At 38.3% G+C, this 25,483-nt stretch overlaps 2 protein-coding genes and 1 pseudogene across 6 annotated transcripts in view; 2 read left to right on the forward strand and 1 right to left on the reverse strand.

The window, feature by feature from the left end:
* The window catches only part of ZUP1 (zinc finger containing ubiquitin peptidase 1), a 28,318-nt gene extending 6,896 nt beyond the window's left edge, over positions 1 to 21,422 (reverse strand). The window contains exons 1-7 of the mRNA XM_045843714.1: positions 21,180 to 21,422; positions 19,591 to 20,160; positions 14,061 to 14,171; positions 10,411 to 10,532; positions 7,066 to 7,234; positions 4,268 to 4,456; positions 3,598 to 3,763 (exon numbers count right to left, since the gene is read on the reverse strand). Of these exons, the coding sequence (XP_045699670.1) occupies positions 3,598 to 3,763; positions 4,268 to 4,456; positions 7,066 to 7,234; positions 10,411 to 10,532; positions 14,061 to 14,171; positions 19,591 to 20,146 (1,313 nt within the window). The 5' untranslated portion in view covers positions 20,147 to 20,160; positions 21,180 to 21,422. The remainder of the gene's footprint in view (positions 1 to 3,597; positions 3,764 to 4,267; positions 4,457 to 7,065; positions 7,235 to 10,410; positions 10,533 to 14,060; positions 14,172 to 19,590; positions 20,161 to 21,179) is intronic.
* Positions 14,346 to 18,466, forward strand: LOC123821423 (annotated as a pseudogene).
* Positions 21,423 to 23,974: 2,552 nt separating the features above from the next.
* The window catches only part of KPNA5 (karyopherin subunit alpha 5), a 50,296-nt gene continuing 48,787 nt past the window's right edge, over positions 23,975 to 25,483 (forward strand). For all 5 annotated transcript variants that reach the window (XM_045844059.1, XM_045844058.1, XM_045844056.1 and 2 more), the window contains exon 1: positions 23,975 to 24,164. Coding sequence is in view for 2 of the 5 variants with exons in the window: in XM_045844056.1 (XP_045700012.1) it covers positions 24,161 to 24,164 (4 nt within the window). In the remaining 3 variants the exon portion in view is untranslated. The remainder of the gene's footprint in view (positions 24,165 to 25,483) is intronic.

A 25,483-nucleotide genomic window follows, 5' to 3' on the forward strand; every position in this document is an offset into this window, starting at 1 on the left:
AATTCTATCTTATTTTCTTAGGAGAAAAATATACAAAATTTTATTATTTACATAGAAAACTATCATTTATGAAAAAATAATTATTTAAATAACTTCATAAGGTTGATTATCTAAAATTTACAAAGATTTTCTGACATAAAATCTCTATGAATAGTAAATGAGGATATTTTATCTTTAAAAGTCATCAACATATAACTTGAGACACAGCTTTTATTCTAAAGCCTCTGAACCTGATAATCAATTAGAAGCAGAATTCTAATTTTAATTCTTCAACAGCCATTCTTATCTACCAAAAAATATCCTGAATATTCTTCTTGTCAGCTCTCCAAAATTCTAGTAATAAATGAGAAAAGAATACCTGTAAAAATCATAGAAAAACCTGGATGTATCCCTATCTAAACGTCCGTCTATCTACCCATCATCTCCCATTTGTCACCAGACTCCAGGGGTGGTATTGTTTCCTCAAAAGGAAGCCAACCTTGAATAAACAAAATTATTTTAACCAGAAACACTGTTTATATTCTTCAACAACTATTTTAAAAAGGTCAGGTATAAACAAAAACAATTAAAACCTTTATTTTCACTTTAAAGTATAGCACAGATATTCTGTTCTTATCTCTCTTGGCAATAAAATCTTCAAATATACCCAAATTGTAATGGTTGTTAATCTTGAACTAGTAAGTTTAATGCTGATAACTTTCAAACTGATTACTAATGAGCTTTAAATGTTGAAATGAAGTTTTGTATAATTGTTAAAAGGTAGAAACAGTGCTTGGGTTAGCAGTTGACTGCATTATTGATATTTAGAATGTGAATAGTAACTAATTCACAGAGTGCAAAAGGAAGACACTTAAATAACTAGTAAAGAAATTCAAGGTTAGTAATAAAAAGGCTTTCTTAAGAGGACGGCTAAAGTATTTCAGGTATCAAGAAAAGAAGCTGGACATATCAAGTATTTTAGATGGAAAATTTCCTTTCCTTAAAACTTATTTAAAAGCTGAAACATAATAAAAGAAAAAAAAAGGATAAAAGAAATTTAGAGGGCATAAAAATAGTCCCTTCAATTCAAGTAATTCAAGAAAGTTATTATACACATTAGTTTTTTTATTTAAATTTTAAAAAATAGCTTCACCTCTAAACCTAATCAATTAATATGGCAGAGATGGTGTAAAACCCTGGCTAAATTACCTAGGAACAAACATAAAAGAAAATATGGATTCAGGATGCTTAAGGCAAACTTTCCATTCAAGATGCTCAAGAGTGTATACCTCTGCTCCCTCTTCAGAGTCCAACAACATAATAATGAAGGAAAAAGAGATTCAAACACCCAGGGACAAGGAGAATGAGGAAAGATAAGAAACTGCCACACAATTCAGAAAAGTGGAAAACTGCATTAAACTGAATGTAAAGACACAAAGATAACTGTCTTAAAACCCCACAGAGGCTGAAAGGTTAGAGGCACAAGGTAGTGGGGAGAGTAGCAGTGGGAATAAAAATTTGACATGGACTGTAAATTTGCATAAAGAAGGCAAATCATTCCTCACCCCCTTCATTTGTTCTACCCCCCCAACCACGCACACAAAGGCAGGAGCTATCACAGCAGAGTGGAGAACTCTTCTCTGAATGGCTTCTGAGAAAAGATCTCTCTGTATGGATATTTGACACTTGCCCAATCAAATAGCGAGTTTCCACCTAAGACTCCTTAAACAAAGTCTGCTAATCTGCAAGCTCCATGCAATCCTACAGGACCTCCAAGCAGCTTTTTAGAACCCCATTCCTAACTTTAGGAGTAGAAAATTAAGGGTTTACAAAAGTTAGAATGCCTTCAAAATGGAAAAGACTAAAATAGACATGAAAACAAATTAACATGGAGGAAAGAGAAAAATGCAAGGAATAGAAAGGTACAAAATGTTGGAAAAAAACTGTGCAATCACAAAAGAATATGATGCTATAAAATTGAGCCTTAGAATTAAATACATGATTGCTAAAATAAACATTTCAATACAGTAGCTGGGAGGTAGAGTTGAGTGAATCTAGACAGTAAAACAAAAAGTAAATATAAAAAATGAGACATGACCAATAAAATTACAAGTTAAACTGGTAGCTGTTACTACATTCCTGTCACAATTCCAAGCACTTTATTATCTCATTTAATTATCACTATAACTCTATGAAGCAGTTACTATTTATATGTTCTTTTATCAGGATAGAATTACTCTGTACACAAGGTAAATAAGGGTTAAGTCACAGAGCAGGTAGACTAGAAAGCCTGCAGCATTTACAGGTAGCTTGACTCCAAAGTCCAGCTTTTATATACTATATTGAGATCTTACAACTCACCATTTCAGATTCAGAAGGAAAACCAAATACTCAACACAATATACCAAAGCCCCACATTCCAGAGTGAAATGTCATCTTATCAGGGCTAAAAGAAGATGCAAAAAACTCCCAAAGAAAGTAAATAGATTATATATTCAGGAATGAAAGTCATGTGGCATATTATCTTTTCTTTTCTTAAAAACTTAAGGTTTCTCTTTTTTAAAGCTTTTTATTTATTTATTTTTAGAGAGAGGAGAAGGGAGGGAGAAAGAGAGAAACATCAATGTGTGGTTGCCTCTCACGTGGCCCCCACTGGTGACCTGGCCTGCAACCCAGGCATGTGCCCTGACTGGGAACTGAACCAGCGACCCTTTGGTTCACAGCCTGTGCTCAGTCCACTGAGCTATATCAGCCAGGGCTTCTTTTCAATAGTAATACTAACTGCTAGAAATGAACAGAGTAAAAACTTAATATGGTCTGAAAATGATTCTAAATTTAGAATAATATAGTACATTTAAGTAATAGGGACTAGGCACCTTTTTTTAGAAAGTTGATGAAGGAAGTGTTTAAGCAAAAGGCAGTAATCCTAAAAGAGAAAGACATGGAATTTAGGAAAAACCCAGTCTCCAATTCAAGAAAAAAGTGCTACATGATTAGCCATGGAGAGGATCTAGACGTGAAATAACCCAGACTGGAGCAGAGAGGATGGATGGCTTCACGTGGAGGGGTCCAGGAATAGGCGTGCCGCACATTACATGGCAGCAGAGTGTTCAGAAAAACTTAAGACTGCAAAGCAGTGAAACAGTAAAAAGGAAAAGGAAAGGCAATTTTTAACTCAAGGAACAAAGGTTAAAACCTTCAGGAAAGAAAATAAAATCAGTGATGAAATGTTTACACAGTCATAATGTAAACTCAATGAACACTGAGATTCAACCATATTAGGAGGATTGTGAGTGAACAAGAGGGAGATGTGAGAGGAACGCAGCAGCCGATGTCTAAAACTGATAATCAACAACAACAAAAAAAGCCATGAAAGCATGTTATTTAAAAACAATGGAAGCAACAGCTAGCTGCCTCTAAGAAATGGGACTTGATAGGAGAGAGGAACATGAAATAGAGAACGAATTGCTGGTTTGCTGGTTTTCATTATAAACCTTTTAGTGCTACTTAAATTTTATTTTTTAACTATGGCTTTGATAGAAAAATAAACACATAAAAAGGAACAATAAAACCTGCCAGATGTGACAGTAATAGTAACCTGGCTTTTTAGGTACATACTTTACCCTTAGGGAGGTCAGAAGTGTATATATTTCACATGCTCCAATCCAGGCCTTTGTTCCCTGTAACTTGTTATTGAGTTGAGAGGCACCCTGAGGATCAAAACCTTCCCTCCATGCATCTTCAATCATAGACTGAATTTTTGGAATACAAGGAATTGACATACCTAAAATCATACAAGCAAACACGTTACATGACAGGTACTGAAGTGCAGAATATCATTTAGCAGTGTACCATTTATTCTAGGGGAGTCAACAAAACAGTTTTTAAGACGATTATTCCTGACATCTTCTTCTTCTTCTCTTTTTTAAAAAGACTTTATTTATTTACTTTTAGAGAGAGGAGAAAGTGGTTGCCTCTCACGCATCCCGTAGTGGGTACCTGGCCCACAACCCAGGCATGTGCCCTGACTGGGAATTGAACCAGCTATCCTTTGGTTCGCTGTTTGAGTGGCAGGCTGGTACTCAATCCACTGAGCCACACCAGCCAGGGATGACATCTTCTATTGTATCAGTTTCTCTTCTTCCAATCAGAATTCAGGATTTTAATGTAAATATCCAACAAAAGACTTCTTCGTTAAAGCTATTAATTGTGCCCACTATGTGTGAATTCACTCCATATTACATGTAGTGCATCGGATGACAAGTTCAAAGTACTGCACTTCACATACCTTTCAAGCAATCATCATAAGCATCATTTTGTAATAATGATGACAGGAGCATTTGGAAATTTCTGTAACCGCAACCCCAGCCTTTGTCACCATAAGATGAATGAAAGTGATCCAGCACTGCAGAAAGCCACACACGTCTCACATCTGGGGCAGCATTCTGATAATACCTATAAAGTGCTTCAATAATTCCTAAAGTAGGAAAGAGATTTAGAAGATTAAGAAGAATTAGTTATCTTCCTATGGCTGTCTAATATGTCTCTAATATTAATCTGTCCCTCAAGCACCACATCTAAAACCTGTCAATTCCATCTTGTCTTTTTTTTTTGTTTTTTTTTTCCTATAAATTTTAGAGAGAGGGGAAGGGAGAAGGAAAGGGAAAGAAACATCAATGTGAGAGAGAAACACTGACGGGCTGCCCTTCATATGTGCCCTGACTGGGAATCGAACCAGCAACCTTTTGGTTTGCAGGACAACGCCCAACCAACCAAGCCACACTGGCTGGGTCTTCTTTATCTTTTTACTGATATAACCTTAGTTCATATCCTGCTTTGCCATTAAATCAATCACTTCTAAACTTCAAGGCAGCTTATCAAAAGGACATATTATATGATAGTGCTATGTTCTATAATCTTTTACATTTATATTTATTTTAAATTATATATAAACTAGTGGTTCTATAGTAACTTTAAATATATATGCACAATCCTGGCTGGTGTGGCTCAGTGGATTGAGTGTTGGCCTGTGAACCAAAAGCTCGCTGGTTTGATTCCCAGTCAGGGCACATGCCTGTGTCATGGAGAGGTGATGGACTGATATATCTCTCACACGTTGATGTTTCTCTCCCTCTTTCCCCCTCCCTTCCCCTGTCTCTAAAACTAAATAAATAAAATCTTAAAATATATGCACAAATGGAAATGAAAGAATGACACAAATTAAAAACAAATACAAGTTCTAATATTTTCTCCCTGTACACCCCAATGGAATCATGTTACACATTTCCCAGGATCTACTTTTCCACATAGAAACTTTTTATGTGAAGACCCTTAGAGAAGTGTATGTGGAGAATGTGCAGAATCACTAAGTTGGTGCTGAGAAAAATAAGCAATAAGAAATTTAACTATTGTTATAAATAAAGGGAAAATATTTGATCCATACCTTCTCTTTCTCTCCCACACATATATGTACAAATAAATTCCAAGTGGATTAAAGCCAAAATATGAAAATAAAAGTATGAATATTTAAAGAAAATAAAAAGAAACATGTTTATAATCTAAAAGATGGGGGAGTTTCTTAAACAAGACACTTGGGATACAAATAAAGGGAAAGATTGAGAAATCTTATGTTCAAATGTAAAACTCTGCGTAAGACATCCCATACAAAAATACTAAAAATGGTCTTATGATCCAGCGGTTCTACTTCTGGGTATATATCTGAAGAAATCCAAAACACTAATTCAAAAGAATATGTATAACCCCAATGTCCATCACTGGATAACTGGATTTAAAAAAGCTGTGGTATATATATGCAATGGAGTATTACTTGGCCCTATAAAAGAATGAAGTCCGACCACTTGCTAGAGCATGCATGGGCCTACAGGACATTATGTTAAGTGAAGTAAGTCAGTCAGACAAAGACAGATCCCATATGATTTCCCTTGTATGTGGAATCTAAAGAGCAAAATAAATGAACAAATAAAATTGACAGACCGAGATACAGACAACAGACTGATAATAGCCAGAGAGGAAGGAGTTTGGGGGACTGGGTGAAAAAAGTAAAGGGATTAAGAAGTACAAATTGGTAGTTACAAAACAGTCACAGGGACATAAAGTACAGCATAGTGAATACAGTCAGTTATACTGTAATAACTGTATGGTACCAGGTGGGTACTGGAAATATCAGGGGCACCACTCTGTAAAGTACGACTGTCTTACCACTATGCTGTACACATGAAACTAATACAACGTAACACTGACTATAAACTGTAATTGAAAGTTAAAATAAAAAAAATACATACTATATACAAAATTTAAAGGCAAAAAATTATAGACTTGAAGATATTTACACCTCATAAAATCAGCAAAAAATTAGAATTCTGAATACTAAAAGGAGTCCCACAAATTAATAAGAAAAACAATCCAACAGAGAAAGGACAAATGAATGGAATAGGTTATTTACTAAAGAAGCTCCTGCCTCAGGAGTAATCTAGGAAAGGCAACAATACAGTTGCCACAGCAGCCATTACCTACACGGGGCTACTGAGTGCTTGGAATGTGGCGTGCCCCCTGGAGGTGTTACACCCAGGATAAAACACATGCTGGGTTCTGAAGAACGCACAAAGACTGCAAAGTATCTCATTAATAGTTTTTAATGTTGATTACATATTAAAATAATATTAGGAAACAAATGGACTTAAAAAGTATTAACATTAATTTTACATGGTCCTTTTTACTTTTTTTAATGTTGACTACTGAAAATTTAAAATTGTATCTGTGGCCCACTTATACTTCTATTAAATGGCATTTATCTATAACATAGGAAGCACTTAATAAAAACTTTTTTAAACAGTTAATTTTCAAATACGAAGTAAATTTACACAACATAAAAGTAAATTATTTACTATAAAAACAGAAGTTTAAAAGTTTCAAAATAACACATCTTAAAAATTATTTGAACACAGTCTAACCTAAAATTATATAAACTGTGGATTATGAAAATTAGGCGAACTTCCAATAATTCCAATTATTACTTCAGTAATATATATAGTATTAAAACCGTGGTTTCAATGTTTAAGTACTCACCAGAAGTTCTTGTTTTCCCATCATCAATACCAACAGCTAGTGATTCCATCATGTCAGCTTTCCTTCTATGAAACTCAGACGGAGGCATTCTTCCATGATTCACTTCCCTCTCCAGACTTCGGAGGTGCTGTTGCTTGTACCCTCCAGAACCGTCTAAACCGTATTGTTGCTATTGAACATAAAAACAAGTAACTTAATTTTTATGTGATTTTATGTCTACAATAAAATTGTGGAAGGAGACTTGCCACAATTTTATTTATCTTAAATTGCATTTTGAAACATTCTGGTTTACAGACTTTTATAAAAGTCAACTTCAAGATTTTTATGAAAAAATAAATCACACACCCACAGAATCCCTGTGTTAGTAACAGCCTTTCTCTAGAAACAACCATCATGGCAAGAAACTTGCTTTTCTTGAAGTAGAGAAAGTAGAGAATCCTGTCTTCCTACTAGAAGAACTGCGAAAGGCAGACGAATTCTGAACATACTGCTGATTTTTTCAAGGAAACCTGTCAGTACTTGATATTGGGTTCCCAGGCAAGCCTACAAATGCCTACTTAATTCATAATTCATTCAGGCATTCATTCTAGTAAATGAACTGTTCTGGCACACTGAACAGAGAATCTCAAATATGTATAATACAGCTGTCATTGAAAGAGTGTCAGAGATCTAAACAACTAACTTGCAAAGTTACATAATAAAATTAAATCCCTTTTAATATTGGAAACTTTTTGTATTCATAATGTTCAAAATTACATTAAGCAAGAAAACTTGGGAAAAGCCAAATATTTTGCAAGTAAATGAATCACCGATGAGAAAAATAGCCTAAATTAGATATTCTGAAGTAGAATTAAGCTACACTGTTCCTTAGGCCCTGATCCACTGAAACCAGCAGAACAGAGAGACAGCAGAACAAGGGGGGTTCAGGGTTCTGCCCACCTCAGCGCCTAGACAGAGCTGCTCTCTGAGCCAAGCAGGAAAGAGCCACCCCTTTACACAGATTGGCTCCTCACAGGAAATGGACAGCTAATTTACCTGAAACCACACATATTGGAAAAAACCTGATACCGACCAAGTCGTGTAGCAAGGGGGCAGGGATGCATTCCCACTATCTTCCCTGAAAACTGAACAGCAGCCCCTGAGGGGGTGCCCCAGGGTTTCCACTCTCCCAGTTGGAAGAGGCCCCTCTGGAGGCAGGTGGAGAAGATACTGGCAGTCCCCTTGGGTCATTAAATGAACCACTCCTGGGCCATGGGCTGATGCAAAACTAGCACAACAGAACAGTGGAGACTAGTCAAGCCTGCAGGGGACAGCCAGACTGTGGATCACTTAGTCTCAAACAGGATGCCTAGGGCCAGAGTAGGACATCATCTGACATTACCAGGGGCAGATCCAGAAAGAGAAGATAGTGGTAAACACTGGATTCTACGGGCATGAATTCCACTGTGGTCTTTTTCAGTATTTGTGTTATTCTTTCTTCTGCATAGCTTTTTAACATTCATTTCTTTTCCTTCAAGTTTGTGCCTATTCTTTTACTAGTTTTTTAATTTTAGTTTATTTCAAATCTCATAGTTTGCTCCTCCCTTCTCTTACTCATTTTACCTTCTTTATTCCTCTTATTTTTATTTTAAATTTTATTTTTTCTCTGGCTACCACTTGTTTCTATTCTGCATTCTTACTATTTCTCCCCACTCCAGATTCTCAAAACCATTTTTCCTATCATTACTCATCTCACATTCTTTATCCTGTTCTTAAAATACCAGTATTTTCTCTCCACCTTTATCGATCTTCACTTGTTGGTTATTGATATGGTGGTTGTTGCATTTCTTCAATTCTATTCCTAGATCTTCACTATTTTTGTATTTCAAATCTCAAATTTTAAAACTCAAAACAATTCAAATACATGGAGACTGAATAACATGCTATTAAAGAATGAATGGGTTAACAATGAGATCCAGGAAATCAAAAAGTATCATGAAACAAATGAAAATGAACACACAAGAGCGCCAGACCTACGGGACACAACGGAGGCAGTCTTGAGAGGCAAGTTCATAGCAATGGAGGCCTACCTAAAAAAGATAGAAAAATCTGAAATAAACCACCTAACCCTACAACCCTATAAGAACCAGATGAATGACAACAAAGCCCAGAGCAAGTAGAAGGAAGGCAATAATCAAGATCAGAGTAGAATTAAATGACATAGAGACTAAAAAAGCAATTTAAATGATCAATATATCCAGGAGCTGGTTCTTTGAAAAGATAAACAAAATTGACAAGCTTTTAACTAGACTCATCAAGAAAAAAAGAGAAAGGACCCAAATAAATAAAATCAGAAATGAAAGAGTAGACGTTACAACCAATACCACAGAAGTACAAAAGATTGTAAGAAATTACTACAAACAACCATGTGCCAAGAAATTGGACAACCAGGGCAAAATGGACAAATATCTAGAAACATACAATCTTCTAAAACTGAATCAAGAAGAAGCAGAAAGCCTGACTAGACACATAACACCTGGTGAAATTGAAGCAGTAATCAAAAACTCCTGGTACACAAAAGCCCTGGACAGGACAGATTCCCTGGTGATTTTTACCAAACATTTAAAGAACACAGCAGTGTTATTTACAGTAGCCAAGTGCTGGGAGCAACCTAAGTGCCCATCAGTAAATGGGTGGATCAAAAAACTATGGTACAGTTACACAAGGGACTACTATGCAGCAGAAAAGAAAGAATGAACTCCTACCTTTTGTGACAGCATGGGTGGAACTGGAGAACATTATGCTAAGTGAACTAAGCCAGGTGGTGAAAGACAAATACCGTATGATCTCATCTATAAGAGGAACCTAATGAACAAAACAAACAAGCAAAACAGAACCGGAGGCATAGAAATAAGGAACAGATTGACTGAGACCAGAGGGGAGGAGGAGGGGGATAACTGTGGAAAGAAGGGGAAGTGACTAGTCAAGGAACATGTATGAATGACCCATGGACAATAGGGTAAGGAACGACAATGGGAGAATGGGGTGGGGTGAGCTGGGCAGAGGAAAGAAAAGGGGGAAAAACTGGGACAACTGTAATAGGACAACAATAAAATATTTAATAAAAAAATAAAATAATTTCTTCATGGAGTTGTTGTAAGGATTTTGGGATTTATAAATGAAGTGCTTACCCCAGTACATGACCAGAATGAGTACTTACAAATGGTGGCTGTTATGAACTATAAAATATTGAATAGGTATTAAAACTATTTAGTATAATAACTTGGACAAAATACACTGAAGTCCTGGCAGCACAACTGAAAATTAAGAATTCTACCAGTATTATAACAGTTACAATCTATGTACCTGCAGCTTCTGAAATTCGTCCCTTTCTTGTATTGATTCTTCAGATCTCCTCTTCTGGTCTTCTTCTTGTTGAAGCTGGTGAGCCAGTTCCAGATCTCTAGAACACTGAATTCTCTCCATGCCTGGTGGATACTTTTAGTGTTTAGAATAACTACTGAAATCAAAGCTTATCTATTATATACCTATATATATTTTTAAATGGAGTAAATGCTATCACTTTGCCATCTGTACATGCCTGTAATGTCACAAAAACAGTATATACAAATTTGGCAGAACTTAATCTATAAGGGTATAAACTCCATTTAAGTCACTAATATTCACTGAGTGTTTAGGTTGTGACAAGGACTTTTCATTAATTACCTCATTTGGATCCTTCTAATAATCTTAGAAAGATAGGTTATCATCTTCTGAAGAAACCAGAACTTAAGAGATATTAACTAACATCCTTCAGTGGTGTTCCTTATTAACACAAATCAGATAAAATACAGGTATCAGATCATACAGGCATTAATTATAGTCTGCTCCAAACAAATAATACAACTTTACAACATCTTTGCTCCATTTCCTCTCTATATCCAGTGTTCCACAGGTCCATTGGTTTCTGGCCAGTATCTTATCTTCTTAACCTCCCAATTTGGTGGTTTATGTATTTGAATATTCTTTCTTTCCTTTCAAATCTCTCACCTTCCACTACACCTTCCTATTTTTTTAATATATTTTATTGATTATGCTATTACAGTTGTCCCATTTCCCCCCTTCACTCCCCTCCACCCTGTACCCCCTCTCCCACCCACATACCCCCTTTAGTTCATGTCCATGTGTCATACTTAGGAGTTCTTTAGCTTCTACATTTCCTGTACTGTTCTTGCCCTCCCCCTATCTATTTTCAACCTACATTCTATGCTACTTATTGTCTGTACCTTTTCCCCCCTCTCCTCCTCCCACCCCCCCTGTTGCTAACCCTCCATGTGACCTCCATTTCTGTGGTTCTGTTCCTGTTCTAGTTGTTTGCTTAGTTTCTTTTGGTTTTGCTTTGGGTGTGGTTGTTAATAATTGTGAGTTTGCTGTCCTTTTACTATACATGTTTTTTCTTTATCTTCTTTTCTTAGATAGGTCCCTTTAGCATTTTATAAAATAAGGGCTTGGTGATGATGAACTCCTTTAACTTGACCTTATCTGAGAAGCACTTTATCTGCCCTTCCATTCTAAATGAGAGCTTTGCTGGATAGAGCAATCTGGGATGTAGGTCCTTGTCTTTCATGACTTGGAATACTTCTTTCCAGCCCCTTCTTGCCTGTAAGGTCTCTTTTGAGAAATCAGCTGACAGTCTGATGGGAACTCCTTTGTAGGTGACTGTCCCCTTATCTCTTGCTGCTTCTAGGATTCTCTCCTTCATTTTTACCTTGGCTAATGTAATTATGATGTGCCTTGGTATGTTCCTTCTTGGGTCCAACTTCTTTGGGGCTCTCTGAGCTTCCTGGATTTCTTGGAAGACTATTTCCTTTGTCAGATTGGGGAAGTTCTCCTTTATTAATTGTTCAAATACATTTTCAATCTGTTGCTTTTCCTCTTCCCCTTCTGGTACCCCTATAATTCGGATGTTGGAACGTTTAAAGGTGTCCTGGATGCTCTTAAGCTTCTCCTCATTTTTTCGAATTCTTATTTCTTCATGCTTTCCTGCTTGGTTGATTCTATCTTCCTTCTGGTCCACTGTATTGTTTTGAGACCCAGTTTCCTTCCCTTCACTATTGGCTCTCCTCCGTGTATCTTCCTTCAACTCTTTTATGGTAACCTGCATCTTTTCATCTAATTTGCGCCCAAAATCAACCAATTCTGTTAGCTTTCTTATCATCAGTGTTTTCAACTGTGCATCTGATAGATTGGCTATTTCTTGGTCGCTCAAAAGGATGAGTCCTGGGGGACTGATCTGTTCTTCTGTTGGAAACGTCTCTCCCTGTCTCTCCTTTTTTTTTCCCCTTTTTTTCCGGTCTGGTTGCTCTTGTTATGGTGGGGGGCGGAGCCTTAGGTGTTCACTGGGGCTGGGCACCCCAGTCTCTAGACTGTGACATTATATGTGGGGTGGGGGCAGGGACAGGAGGGAACAATGGCAGTAGTTCCGTTCTCCTGGGATCTCAGTCCCTTCTCTGGGATCCTGGGCTGCCAGCTCTGCCCTGGTCCACAATCGCTGCCTCACTGGGTCCGGCAGCTGCAGCTTGCGAACTCAGGGACCACCGTTGCGTTCTTGTGCGCCCCAGATGGCCGAGTTCGCGGCAAGTTTTCCCTGACCTCCGCCCGCCTGGCTCATCCTCGGCCCCTCCTACCAGTCTGGATGTACGGGTCTACTTCAACTTCTTGGCTGACCGACTTCCATTCAGCTAAATCCACTATCAGTTTTGGGTGTTATTCTGGCTGTAAATTGTTGTTGTTCTAATCTTGGTTGTGCGTGGAGGTACGGTGCATCCACCTATTCCTCCATCTTGCCGGAAGTCCCACACCTTCCTATTTGGTTCCCACATCTATTGTTGGAGATATGCAATTCACAACTGATTTTTAGTGTATACTTCTGGGGCTGTCTGCAGTGATAGTGATATATTCAGATCATATGTTTCTCTCATTATTCACTATGGGCTTACAGAATAATTTATTACCCACAGAAAACCTACCATAAAAAAAGTAAGAATGACAAGATATTAAGCTTCAGAGGGTTATTCTTCTACAGTAGTTAGTAAAGAACCAACAGAGTAGAAAACTGTTCCACCCTGGCTGGTGTGGCTCAGTGGATTGAGTGCCAGACTGTGAACCAAATGATAGCAGGTTTGATTCCCAGTGTAGGGCATATGCCTGGGTTGCAGGCCAGGTCCCCAGTAGTGGAAGAGGCAATCACACAGTGATGTTTCTCTCCCTATCTCCCTCCCTTCCCCTCTTTAAAAGTAAATAAAATAAAATCTTAAAAAAAGAGAGAGAGAAACTGAAATCCATTAGAACACAATTGGTTTTTCTTAGGGTCTACTGTACATTTCCTTTCAGTGGGACTATGCAACTCACATAAGATTTTTCCACTTCAAAGTCACTGTAGTGATTACTTAAACAATACATTAAAAATATAGGAGACAGAGGAAAACTTATTGTAGAGTCGCTTATAAAACTAGTAAGTGGTAATGTAAGAAATGGGGCTAGCAGCTGGAAAGGCATTTGAAAAACCTTTTAGTCACAGAGTTCACCTTCTTTCTAAAAATTACAAACACCACATGGCAGCTTCCTTCCTACTTCACCAATAATTCTGGCTGACAAAATGCTAAATTCAGTTACTTCCAGCTGCTGATAAAATAGCCTCAACTTACAAATCAAACAGAATTTTTAAACTGCACAGCATTTCATTGTCTTCTGAATATTGTTGCTCCAGGGCAAAACCTGGGATGCACATTTCTATTTCAGTTTTCGGTCACATTAGTTAATTCTTCACAATTTCTCTGCAAAAAAACGTCTTTTAAAAAGGTGGAACTATATTAGAATTATTTAAAAGGACAGATTAACTTTTAACCAGTATGCTTTTTCCCCTCTCTACATCACTAATCTAAAAATTAGATGTGTCCTAGGAAGTGGAAATTAAATAAGTAATGACATTCTTATTTTAAAACATATACACATACCTTGTCTAAAGTTGCTTTCTTCCAAATGCAAGTCAACATGTTCCTGGAGAATATGGTAATTTGTACAGATGAGCCCGCACATAGGACAGTCATATAGTGGCTGGTCACAGTCTGTATTAGAGATAATTCAATTGGTTTTATTTTAGAACTCCTAGATTTTCACCCCCAAGTCAAAGACTGTTTTGGTGTCATGCCAGAGAATATCTACAACTTGAAAAGTTGAGTGTTTGAATCCTCCTGTCTGAGGATTTGAAGCCACAGTTTAGATGACAGACATATACGGATATGCTCCAGCACACTCGTTTCCTCCTTCTATCTTCTCTAGTTTCAACCAGCACACAAGAGATTTTCCTGGTTTGTAAGTTTAAATACAAATAAATAAAATATCTGTTTTCCCACTTAAAAAAAAGAAAAGGAAGATTTTTCTCAGTCACTTGAAAATTTAAAAACAAAAAGGAAAAATCTGATGCAGCACATGTATTCTCAATTTAGGAAAGAACTTGGGAATATTTAGTTATATTATCTGTATGATAATAGTAAAGCTGCAGAGCACATCCAGATAAGCAAAAACACTAAAATATTCTTCTTTCAGTTTTGAGATACAATTGACACACAGCAGTATATATCATACTTTTTGGACTATAAGATGCACCTGCCCCCCAAATTTGGGAGGAATAATGGTTGTTAATGCTGCTGTTGAGTTCTGTTTACATTTACATTGGTGAAATATTATGTTATTTATGTTATTAAACATTTTACCACATTTTTTGTTTCAAAATTTTTTTTTCCTATTTTCCTCCTCTAAAACCTAGGTGTGTCTTGTGGTCTGAAAAATACGGTAAGTTTAAGGTGTACAGCATAATGACTTGAGATACACATATTGTGAAATGATTCCTACAATAAGTTCAGTTAGTGTCCATCATATCATACAGAAATAAGAAAAATTATTTTTTTTTCCCAATGTGATGAGAACTTTTAGGGTTTACTTTCTTGGCAACTTTTAAATATATCATACAGCAGTGTTAGTTATAGTCAGCATGTTATACATTACATCCTCAAAACTTATTCATCCTATAACTGAAAGTTTGTACTTTCGGCCACCTATATCCAATTTACTCACCACTCACCCCTGCCTCTGGTAATCACAAACTGAATCTTTTTCTCTGAGTTTATTATTTTCATTTTTCAGATTCCACATATAAGTGAGATTGTACAATATTTGTTTTTTTATGTCTAATTTATTTCACTTAGTATAATGCCATCAAGGTCCACCCTTATAAACACAAATGGCAAGATTTCCTTCTTTTTATGGCTAATATTCCATTGTACATATGTACAACATGTACCCATTAAGCTTGTTAAATAAAGGTTCTTTGTAGTTGGATTTAAAGCTATTTTTCTACTTCTAGAGTCAAGATGGAAGATGAGTATGATCACAAACCTTTCTTACCACTATAATAAAAAAATAGTATCAATGACAAACATAAGATCTGTACTCAGAACAAGAAAAGTAGAAAAGAAAATTAAAATGGTAAGTAGGGGCCTGTCTAGAAAATGGACTTCATGGACTAAATGCTCATTGTTCTCCAACTAAGCAGTAAGATACAGAATTCAAGCATTCAGCATAAAGCTAGCAATTTGGAGTCTTCTACCTAGCTGGGAGCAGGAAATCAAAGAGTTGGATCCATCAACCAGCACCGAAGAAGTGGTACCTCTGCAAAACCAAGGTACAGAGACTGGGCACCAAAGAGGAACTCAGATACACACAGTGAAAGCCTGAGTAATTCATACACTAAGGTTTGGTTTGGAAGTGGAATAACTACATTCAGAAATTAGTTTAGACAGATGCATAGCTGTTTATTTCTGTGGACAAAATGAATGTGACTGGTCTCATTTTAGCTGGATCAGCTGACTTTAAAACTGAACTAAGTCAATCTGATACGTTTGATCAGGGGTTGCAATCACATCTTAAAAATTAGTTGATATAGAGTTTCTGGATTCCCGGGAGCCGCAGGGACCATGGCCACCTCCTCCGTGTCCAATGGCTGCTTTGTGTTTAAGCCAAAATTAAAGAAAAGAAAGACCTCTGTGCCTATAGTTACAATTTATTAAGATTTGGTTAGACTTCCAGCCAAGATGGAGACATAGGTGGACACACTGTACCTCCACACACAACCAAGATTGGAACAACAACAATTTGGAGGCAGAATAACACCCAGAACTGACAGAAAATTTATCTGAATGGAAGTCAGATAGCCAAGAAGTTGAAATAGATCCGTTCATCCAAACTGGTAGGAGTGGCGGAGACCAGCAGCCAGGCACGGGTCTTGGCGCGGAGAGCAGAGAGTTGGGCGCATAAGGCATCCGGGAGTGTGTAAGATCGCAGCGGGTGGACCCTGAGTATGCAGGCGGCAGGTGGCAGACCCAGTAAGGTGGCGATTGTGGAGCAGGGCAGAACACACAACCCAGAACCCCAGAGAAGGGACTCAGGTCCCACGGGGAACAGAGCAACCTCCATTGTTCCCTCTCAACCCTGCCCCCACATACAACATCACAATGTAGCGACTGGGGTGCCCAGCCCTGGTGACCACTGAAAGCTCCGCCCCTCACCATAACAAGAGAGACTGGAACAAAAAAAAAAAGAGAGATGGCTCAAACAGAAGAACAAATCAATGCCCCAGAACTCATCCTTTTAAGTGACCCAGAGATAGCCAACCTATCAGATGCACAGTTCAAAACACTGATCAGGAAGCTCACAGAATTGGTTGATTATGGTCGCAAATTAGATGAACAAATGCAATTTACGATTAAAGAAATGAAGGAAAATGCACAGGGAACCAATAGTGATAGAAAGGAAACTGGGACACAAAACAATAGAGTGGACCAGAAGGAAGAAGGAAACAACCAAACAGGAAAGAATGGAGAAATAAGAATTCAAAAAAACGAGGAGAAGCTTAGGAACCTCCAGGACACCTTTAAACATTCCAACATCCAAATTATAGGGGTACCAGAAGGGGAAGAGGAAAAGCAACAGATTGAAAATGTATTTGAACAATTAATAAAGGAGAACTTCCCCAATCTGACAAAGGAAATAGTCTTCCAAGAAATCCAGGAAGCTCAGAGAGCCCCAAAGAAGTTGGACCCAAGAAGGAACATACCAAGGCACATCATAATTACATTAGCCAAGGTAAAAATGAAGGAGAGAATCCTAGAAGCAGCAAGAGATAAGGGGACAGTCACCTACAAAGGAGTTCCCATCAGACTGTCAGCTGATTTCTCAAAAGAGACCTTACAGGCAAGAAGGGGCTGGAAAGAAGTATTCCAAGTCATGAAAGACAAGGACCTACATCCCAGATTGCTCTATCCAGCAAAGCTCTCATTTAGAATGGAAGGGCAGATAAAGTGCTTCTCAGATAAGGTCAAGTTAAAGGAGTTCATCATCACCAAGCCCTTATTTTATAAAATGCTAAAGGGACCTATCTAAGAAAAGAAGATAAAGAAAAAACATGTATAGTAAAAGGACAGCAAACTCACAATTATTAACAACCACACCCAAAGCAAAACCAAAAGAAACTAAGCAAACAACTAGAACAGGAACAGAACCACAGAAATGGAGGTCACATGGAGGGTTAGCAACAGGGGGGTGGGAGGAGGAGAGAGGGGGAAAAGGTACAGACAATAAGTAGCATAGAATGTAGGTTGAAAATAGATAGGGGGAGGGCAAGAACAGTACGAGAAATGTAGAAACTAAAGAACTCCTAAGTATGACACATGGACATGAACTAAAGGGGGGGATGTGGGTGGGAGAGGGGGTACAGGGTGGAGGGGAGGGGGAAATGGGACAACTGTAATAGCATAATCAATAAAATATATTAAAAAGAAAAAAATTAGTTGATATATTTTACAGTGGTGAAAATGAAAAGGAAAGTAGTGAGATACCTATTTATGTCCTCTCCAAGGTGAATTTATTCAAAAGAAGAAATGAATTCAACAATACCTTGACAAGTACTCTGACACAGATAAGTACTGTTTTGGAGATTAAGATACACTACAGGCTTTGGAAGTAAGAGCTGCACAGATTTTAACAGTTTATGAAAATCTGGATAAAAAGAGATACGTTTCTCATTGCCAAGGCATATAAGGGGAAACTTCTCAATCTAACTATAGAACAAGACAAGTATACATTTTATTTCACAGGAAGGAGAGAAATATGAGCTGAGAACATGCCACTGTTGTAATGGGCTGCTAACCACTATAAAGAAATTTGGAGCCCTGAAAACTCACAACAAGCATCTCAGTGTGTGAAAGGCTTTATATGAATTCGAGTTATCAGGCAGTACCAAGTAGATTTCCAGGGAATGGAATTCCAAGGAGGAAACATAATTTTTTGTTTTTTACCTTGGTGAATACCAGGTAGTTTTCATGGGTTCTGTAAAATGTGGCGCTTCACCCTCTAGCATCCAACCCAGGGAGCATACCCCTTGTGGAAGCCAAAGAGATCCCTGCCTTACCTCTGGAATATTTCCAGAATTTAATATGCGAGTATTAGATGCTGAAAAGAAGATAAAACCATACCTAACCCTACATTTTGGTTTGTTGTAGTGTTAGCATAGCAGCCTATGGCTCAGTTCCCAAACATCACTTTGGACTAATTTAAAAAGAAATCCAGTTTTTGCTTTTATCTGATGGCAAAATTGGCCGCTCCTGCATTTTATGGGGAGAAAAAAAATATTTTTTAACCTTCATGCATACAAGTAAAAATACATTCAGTGCTATAAATCTGAAAGCTAACAGAATTAAAATCGTAAGTGAAAGAAATTCTAGAGATAAAACACTGACAGAAGTATTTGATGGGCTCATTAGCAGGCTGGATATGACTAAAGAAAGTTTGAACTTGAGGATATCACTAGAGGCATTTCCCAAACTGAAAAGAAAAGAAACCAAAACAAAAAAGGAAAAAAGGAACAAAATATCTGAAAAACTCTTAAAAATCAACAGGAAAAACAAAAACCAGATTAAAATATGGGCCAAGGACCTCCACAGACACCTCACCAAAGATATACAGGTGAGGTGCAAAGAAGCATATGAAAAGATGTTCATCATATATTAGGAAATTGCAAATTAAAACAAGATACTACTACACACACATTAGAATGGCCAAAATCTGGAATACTGAAAACAGCAAATGCTGGCAAGAAATGAAATCATAGTGTCCTTTGATCATAAGAGAATCAAATTAGAACTCAATGAACTCAATAACAAAAAATCATAGTCTGAGACAGCGCAGCTGCCATTGGGTTGGTGTTGTTTCTCCTCAGAAAGGTAATACAACTATTCTCAGTGTAGTTGAAACATTTAGTATTAGCATACAAATTCTTTTCCACTATTGTATTTTTATATTGTAACAACTGCAATAATACACATTGACTTTTAAAACACGGTAGTAACCTGATTTAAAAACCAACTTTTAGGACACCACATGTTAAAGTGAGACTAGTGCTACTTATTATATAAGATGAGAATTCTTTACCTTCTACTGCAGTGTCTAAAAAATTGGCATGCTTTGTCTTCACATGAGTTTCCATATCTTGAGAACAATCTTCTGTTTCCCCACAGAATGGACATTCAGGAGGACTATACATTGTGTCATAAATTGATCCTTTTATCAGGGATAGGTTACACTGTTTTCCCTTACTTCTTGGTTTTCTAGATTCAGTCAAGTTCTCTGAATAAAAGGCTTTATGTTTTAAAGTACTGTCCTCAGGCAGGATTTGAGCTGAAATTTTTGGATTAGACGCACAAGCGGAAGGCATACTTGAATTAACGTCCATTCTGCACTGCTGGCTGTTATCCTTTCTGTTGTCAGAAGTCCCGTACTGTATTTTATTGGTCTTCTCCAAGTTTCTTTCTAGTTCATTGTGCTCGAAATGAGCAGTTTCGATATGAAAACACACTTCATCATAATTCACACCTGACAACTTGCAAAATGGGCATATAACTTCGTTTTCCATGTGAACAATCAGGAGATGAGACTTCATGTCCAGTTCTGAGGTTACTGTTTCACCACAAATATCACAAGATAACATGGTATATCATGTAGCTGTAAAAGAACACAACATTATTTTAAGTTACATGGTAAGAATTAGAGAAAAAGAAAATACATTTTATAAACTGACCTGGAACGATGAAATGTACTTAAAACTTGATTATTTAGATGAATACATTTTCAATGTACTTACTGTTCCTGAAATGTACAAACTTAATATATCTCAACCAAAATTTCCGTTTCAATTTTGATTTTAATAAAGCAAATGCAATACTAATAATGAAAATTAAAACAACTTTTCAAATACCTCTAAAAGTGTGATTTGAGGGAGAGAAAAGTAACATTTACAAAATCATCTAGGTATATATCAGACAAGAGAAAACCAAGAAGCCTTATCAACTACGTATCTAAATACAGAAACTTAAAGTTGTTAACAATGGGGAGGATTAATACATCTTAATAATAGCAGTTACCAGTTAAAGACCTTTATATATATCAAACTAATTTAGGTGTAATTCTACATGGAGGACATCCTAGCTCAGGTATGTCACCACGGCTAGAAAATGGTTAGCTAGCCACAGTGCTAACCCAGACAGGCTCCAGAGTCTGTACTCTCGACCTGAAGAATAGAAGCGGAGCGAGCACAGGACAAAAGATCACTGACTCCAGAGTCCAGAGAACCGGATTATAATCTCAGGTATCAGAATTTTAGGTAAAACATCTCACCTCTTTGATGTTCGGTCTATAAAATTAGTTGTGAGAAATCAGCAGTCACTTTTGAGCTTTGTGTACTAATAAGGTACTAGCTACAGACAAAAGATGATTTTGCTAAGATATAATTTTTTAAAAAGCAGTCACCGTCACAACCTTCCTACTCCAGTCCATCATTCAGCTAAGCGTTAGTTTTAAAATAAGCAGGAAAAGGTAAGAAAACTATTCCCATCATTCAAATAAATTTAGTTTCATAAGAACTCCCTACGCTATCTTTTTCTCATTTCCCTTCAGACAAGTGAAAACAGTCGCTGGATTTTGATGGAAATTCCCCCACAGCACCAGTGGAAAGAGCGTCGTACCCAGAGATCCCAAAGCGGCCACAGTGCCCTGGGCTGGGCTTCCTCTTTGGTTCCGCAGCTGAAACAGTCTGGCTGCCCGCTGCAGAGTGCGTGTGCGGCCTCGATGACCTTTCCCGGCTTGAAAGGCGAAGGCAGGCCCCTTCCTCACCCAGAGGTTCACAGTTAACGGAGAAAGAAAACAGCGAATCCAAAAGCAAAACACTTTTGTGGCCAGTATCACATTCAAAAGAAGCTTTTCCTCTGGTCCCCGGAAGGAAAAGATTCCCAGCATCCACCGCTCCACGCTGGGCGGGTTGTGGTGCATTCTGGAAGACGTAGTCATTTTTCCATCCTCCTATCAGGGCTCGGAGCCCTAACTTTCTAGGAGAGACCGGGATCTGACATCTTTCTGAATGAAAGGGCGGGTCCTAGAGCATCACTGGAGTCCAAAGCACCCACTGTCTAGGGCCTGAGTAGCACTCTATTGTATTATCAATTAAGGCATTTTAATGCTACTAGGTGTCACACTGCAAACTGTGCTCTGCAGGTGGAGGGTGACCAAGACAGCTTCTTGCCTCAAGGATACAAGATCACACGTACCTTATTTCTATGGTTCAGCTCTTATTTCACTCAACAAATATTTAATGAGTGTCTATTAGAAAGGTATTCTTCTTGGAACTGGAGCTGCAGCGGTAATCAAAATACACAAAATTCAGGTCATTTGCAGGTTACACTCTGAGATTGAGAGAAAATGAACAAATAAACTGATCATGATAGGTACTATGAAGGAAATAAAACTGGGTTATTTATAGAAAGGACAAAAGTAGTTAGCAGAAGTCTTTCTGAGGTGGTGAGTGTGCTTATGAACAAACTTTGCACCAACAGGAGGAAGAGTATGCCAGGCAGAGAAAATAAAAATAAAAACAAAGCCTTTAAGACTGGAGCAAAGAGAACAATGTTATTCATAACATTCTAGAAGTGGTTAGAACATGAAGTCAGAGTTGCAGACAGGGGCCAAATAAGGTAGGGCTTTGTAGAAAACTATTGGAGTATTTAAATAGGAGAGTAGCATGATCTGATGTTGTACAATATATGTTTTAAAGATTATTCTAGGTGTTGAGTAGTTAAACATGGTAGATTGAACACATATAGTTATATCCACTACCTCTCAAAATCTACTAAAATGACAGTAGAAAAATAAAAATAAATGCTAGAAAAAGGATGGCTGAGAAGTAACTAAATAAATAGAGGAGTCCACAAAAACAAGTCAATTCATATGCCAGAACTCTGGGGATGTTCAGAAATTAAAGAGGAGATATTTCTGAGAAAGATGGTAAATTTGGGCCCAAAAAGAAGAAAATTTTGCTGAAGTTTTGAATAAGGAGCAGTTAGAACCTTCTTTCCACATGTCCTTCCCCCATCACAAGATTGCCAAGTGACTCATCTGTTCCTCCCAGACAGAACACTACAGGTTTAGTTTATGAAGAAAATGAACCAGAGAGGCTATGAAGTGAGAACTGTGCAACTAAGAGTGAGGATCAAGGTGTTGGGCTGAAAGTGAGGAATAATGAAAGCTAAATACTGATTATGAGGTCCCTAGCAATTTCCTCCCATCACATTCCGATGTCTGATGTGTGCCTCCAAGTCAGGAGACTGGAGAATTCTCCACGGAAAATTCTCCATTGGTCCAAGATCAAAGACCTACACATAATGGCTTTTTGAGAATCCTCCAATGAAACAACCAAGATCTCATTTTATCACTCGGTGGGGAGGCCTACAATCAGGGAGTAAACAAGCCTCCCTGATACACTGGCTTCCAAAATAAGTTTCTTTAGTACCTCATTCTTAAATATGGATACTCAAGAATCACCAGGCCTTGGAGTGCAGCTTATCGCAGGGAAGATAAAAACCAAAATGATAAAGGAAAAAAATAAGCTCTGAAGAAACATAGACAATGAATAAAGGACAAAAATATTTCAAGGAAACTACAATTAATATATTTAGAAAGACAAGAAAAGATATTTAATCCTTGAGTCAAAAATAGAAAGTAGCTTTTGAGATTAAAAAAAAACACACACACATATATATTTAATAGAAAGCTGGAAGATAACCAAAAAATTTCTCAGAAAACAGAAAGAACCAGAGATGGAAAACAGGAGCTTCTTAGGGGCAGGAATCATGTGTTTTCATCTTGTGTATTCTGTCCCTAGAATTGAATCTGGGAAAGTCAGTTTTCAATACTGTCTGTTGAACTTGAGGATGGTTTACAACGCTATACCTGTGTTATAATAATTTAGAGTACTTTATCTGGAGTTTATTTCATATAGCAGTGACTACTCTTTTTTTGTTAAAAATCCACAGATGTGATAGAATTCAAGTTTAAATAAACGGCAAATTAAAAAGCTTGAAACAAAGGGGATCATATGGAAAAAAAGTGAATGCAGCTGAAGACGTAAAGAGCCTTTGTAAAGCTCCAAGATGTTGGTATGTTTATCCGTTGTGTACGCTGTTGAAGCTCTTCTATCTGAAATAATGCCTGGCTCTGATTAGGCCTCCATCAACACTATGTTGTAGGATGGATGGAGGATGGATGGATGGATGGACCGACGGACGGACGGACGGACGAAGGAACGAGTGAATGATCGACTGAGAACTTGTCCGGAGGACTGGGTCTGTAGGACAAACTGCAGCCACCTGGACCGCACGGGTTTAAAATCTCGCAGTCGGGGCGGACACCGGCTCCTCCTTCGGTGGGTGCGGCTGGGGCGCGCCTCCTCTCCGCCCCTCTGCGGGTTTGTGCTGCAGCAGCCGCCGCCGCGAGCAAGGGCTTCTGGGAGCCGAGCCTCGGGGTCTCGGGGAAGGGGCGCAGGTGGACGCCATCTTGAGCTGCAAACCTGGTCGCTACATTCAACGCTAGGGGCGGAGTGGCGACCCCACAGTTAACCCGCAGCAGACGCCGCAGCGGGGGACTGGAAGTCAGGGCACCGGGTAGTGCCACATTAATGGGTAAGTGGGAGTGACACAGGCCAGGTTGACTGAACCTCAGGTTTGGTTCCTTTGGTAGCAACTAGTTCCTCGGGCCACAGTTTTTATTTACCCCTTTCCTTGCCCAGGGTTCAGAACCAGACCAGCCGGGGTGTTCTCGGGATCCCCTGAGGGAAACACGGTGGCGGGGGTGTGGCAGCAGGACTGTTCTCTGAGTCGCAAAGGTGCGGGGAGTCCAGATCCTCTTAGACTGCCAGGCTCACCCTCGGAAGAAGCTTGAGGCAGCCAATCTCATCTTCTCGCCGCCGCTCTGCTCCATTTCTCGGTAGTTTTTCTTCTCCGTACGTGGTCTTGCAAACGTTCCCACTCCCTGCTGGGCTCAGCGTTTGCGTCCGGCAGCTTATTAGGAGTACGTAGTGTCCGGAGTAAGGCAGGTCTGTCCTGGGGGGCCCACAAGTCGCACCCTCTACCTCCGCCAGCAGCCCTCTCCTCCGCTGGGATGCAGGTGCCTGCAAGGGCTCGGTCCCTGTCCGCCAAGTGTGGGTCAGATGCCTGTCTCTACTAGTCTGTCTACGAAAGTTGAATAGTGTTTCCTCCATAATGCCTAAGAGGCGAAAGGATCTGGAAGCTGTGAAATCGGATAGTGATACTTCAGAAGAATGTGACATTAACATTTGCTCTTGAACTTTTTGAACAAATTTAAAAAACTCTGATTTGATGTCTTTTCGTTACAACTCTGAATGACTCACATTCTGTAGGAAAGTGACTTCCTTTCTGGGTAAACAAAAAATGGTTCTGTCCTTCAGATCTTGGAGCTTGTTCAGTGGTGGGGTCTGTAGTCGGCCCACTTTCCCCTTTATATCAATCCTGTAATTTTACTAGTAGGCACCCAAACTCATGGAGGTGGAGGCTTTATTGATACAAGAAATTACGATGAGATGTTAGAAAAATTTTAGATTCCAGTTATTCGCCCAACCTCAACACAGGTTTTCAAAGAGCTGAGTCAAAAATAAGCGTATGACTGAAGAAATTCCCCTGTTCTCCAACTTTAGAGTGCCTGAATAGGGTTTCTTGTATTTTTAATAACTTGTACAGGACAGCAGTCTTTAAAGTATAGTCTTCAAAACTATTTTCCAGAGAACAAAACAATACCATTGGTTGAGGAACCTTTAGAGATCATTTTCCTTAGAATTTATGTCCTCTTTAAAGCACCTGCAGTGAGGAGGCAGGCAGAAAGTCACTACTGTAGAAGAAAAAGTAATGATACATTAGTTGTTGGGACTAGATTTTATTTGGTTAACGTGTTTATATAAAAAGGTTGTAATGTGGCCACCTAGATC

This window comes from Phyllostomus hastatus, unplaced genomic scaffold (assembly GCF_019186645.2).
Source record: "Phyllostomus hastatus isolate PE091 unplaced genomic scaffold, TTU_PhHast_1.1 phas_contig_40, whole genome shotgun sequence".
In the NCBI taxonomy this organism is placed as follows: domain Eukaryota; kingdom Metazoa; phylum Chordata; class Mammalia; order Chiroptera; family Phyllostomidae; genus Phyllostomus; species Phyllostomus hastatus.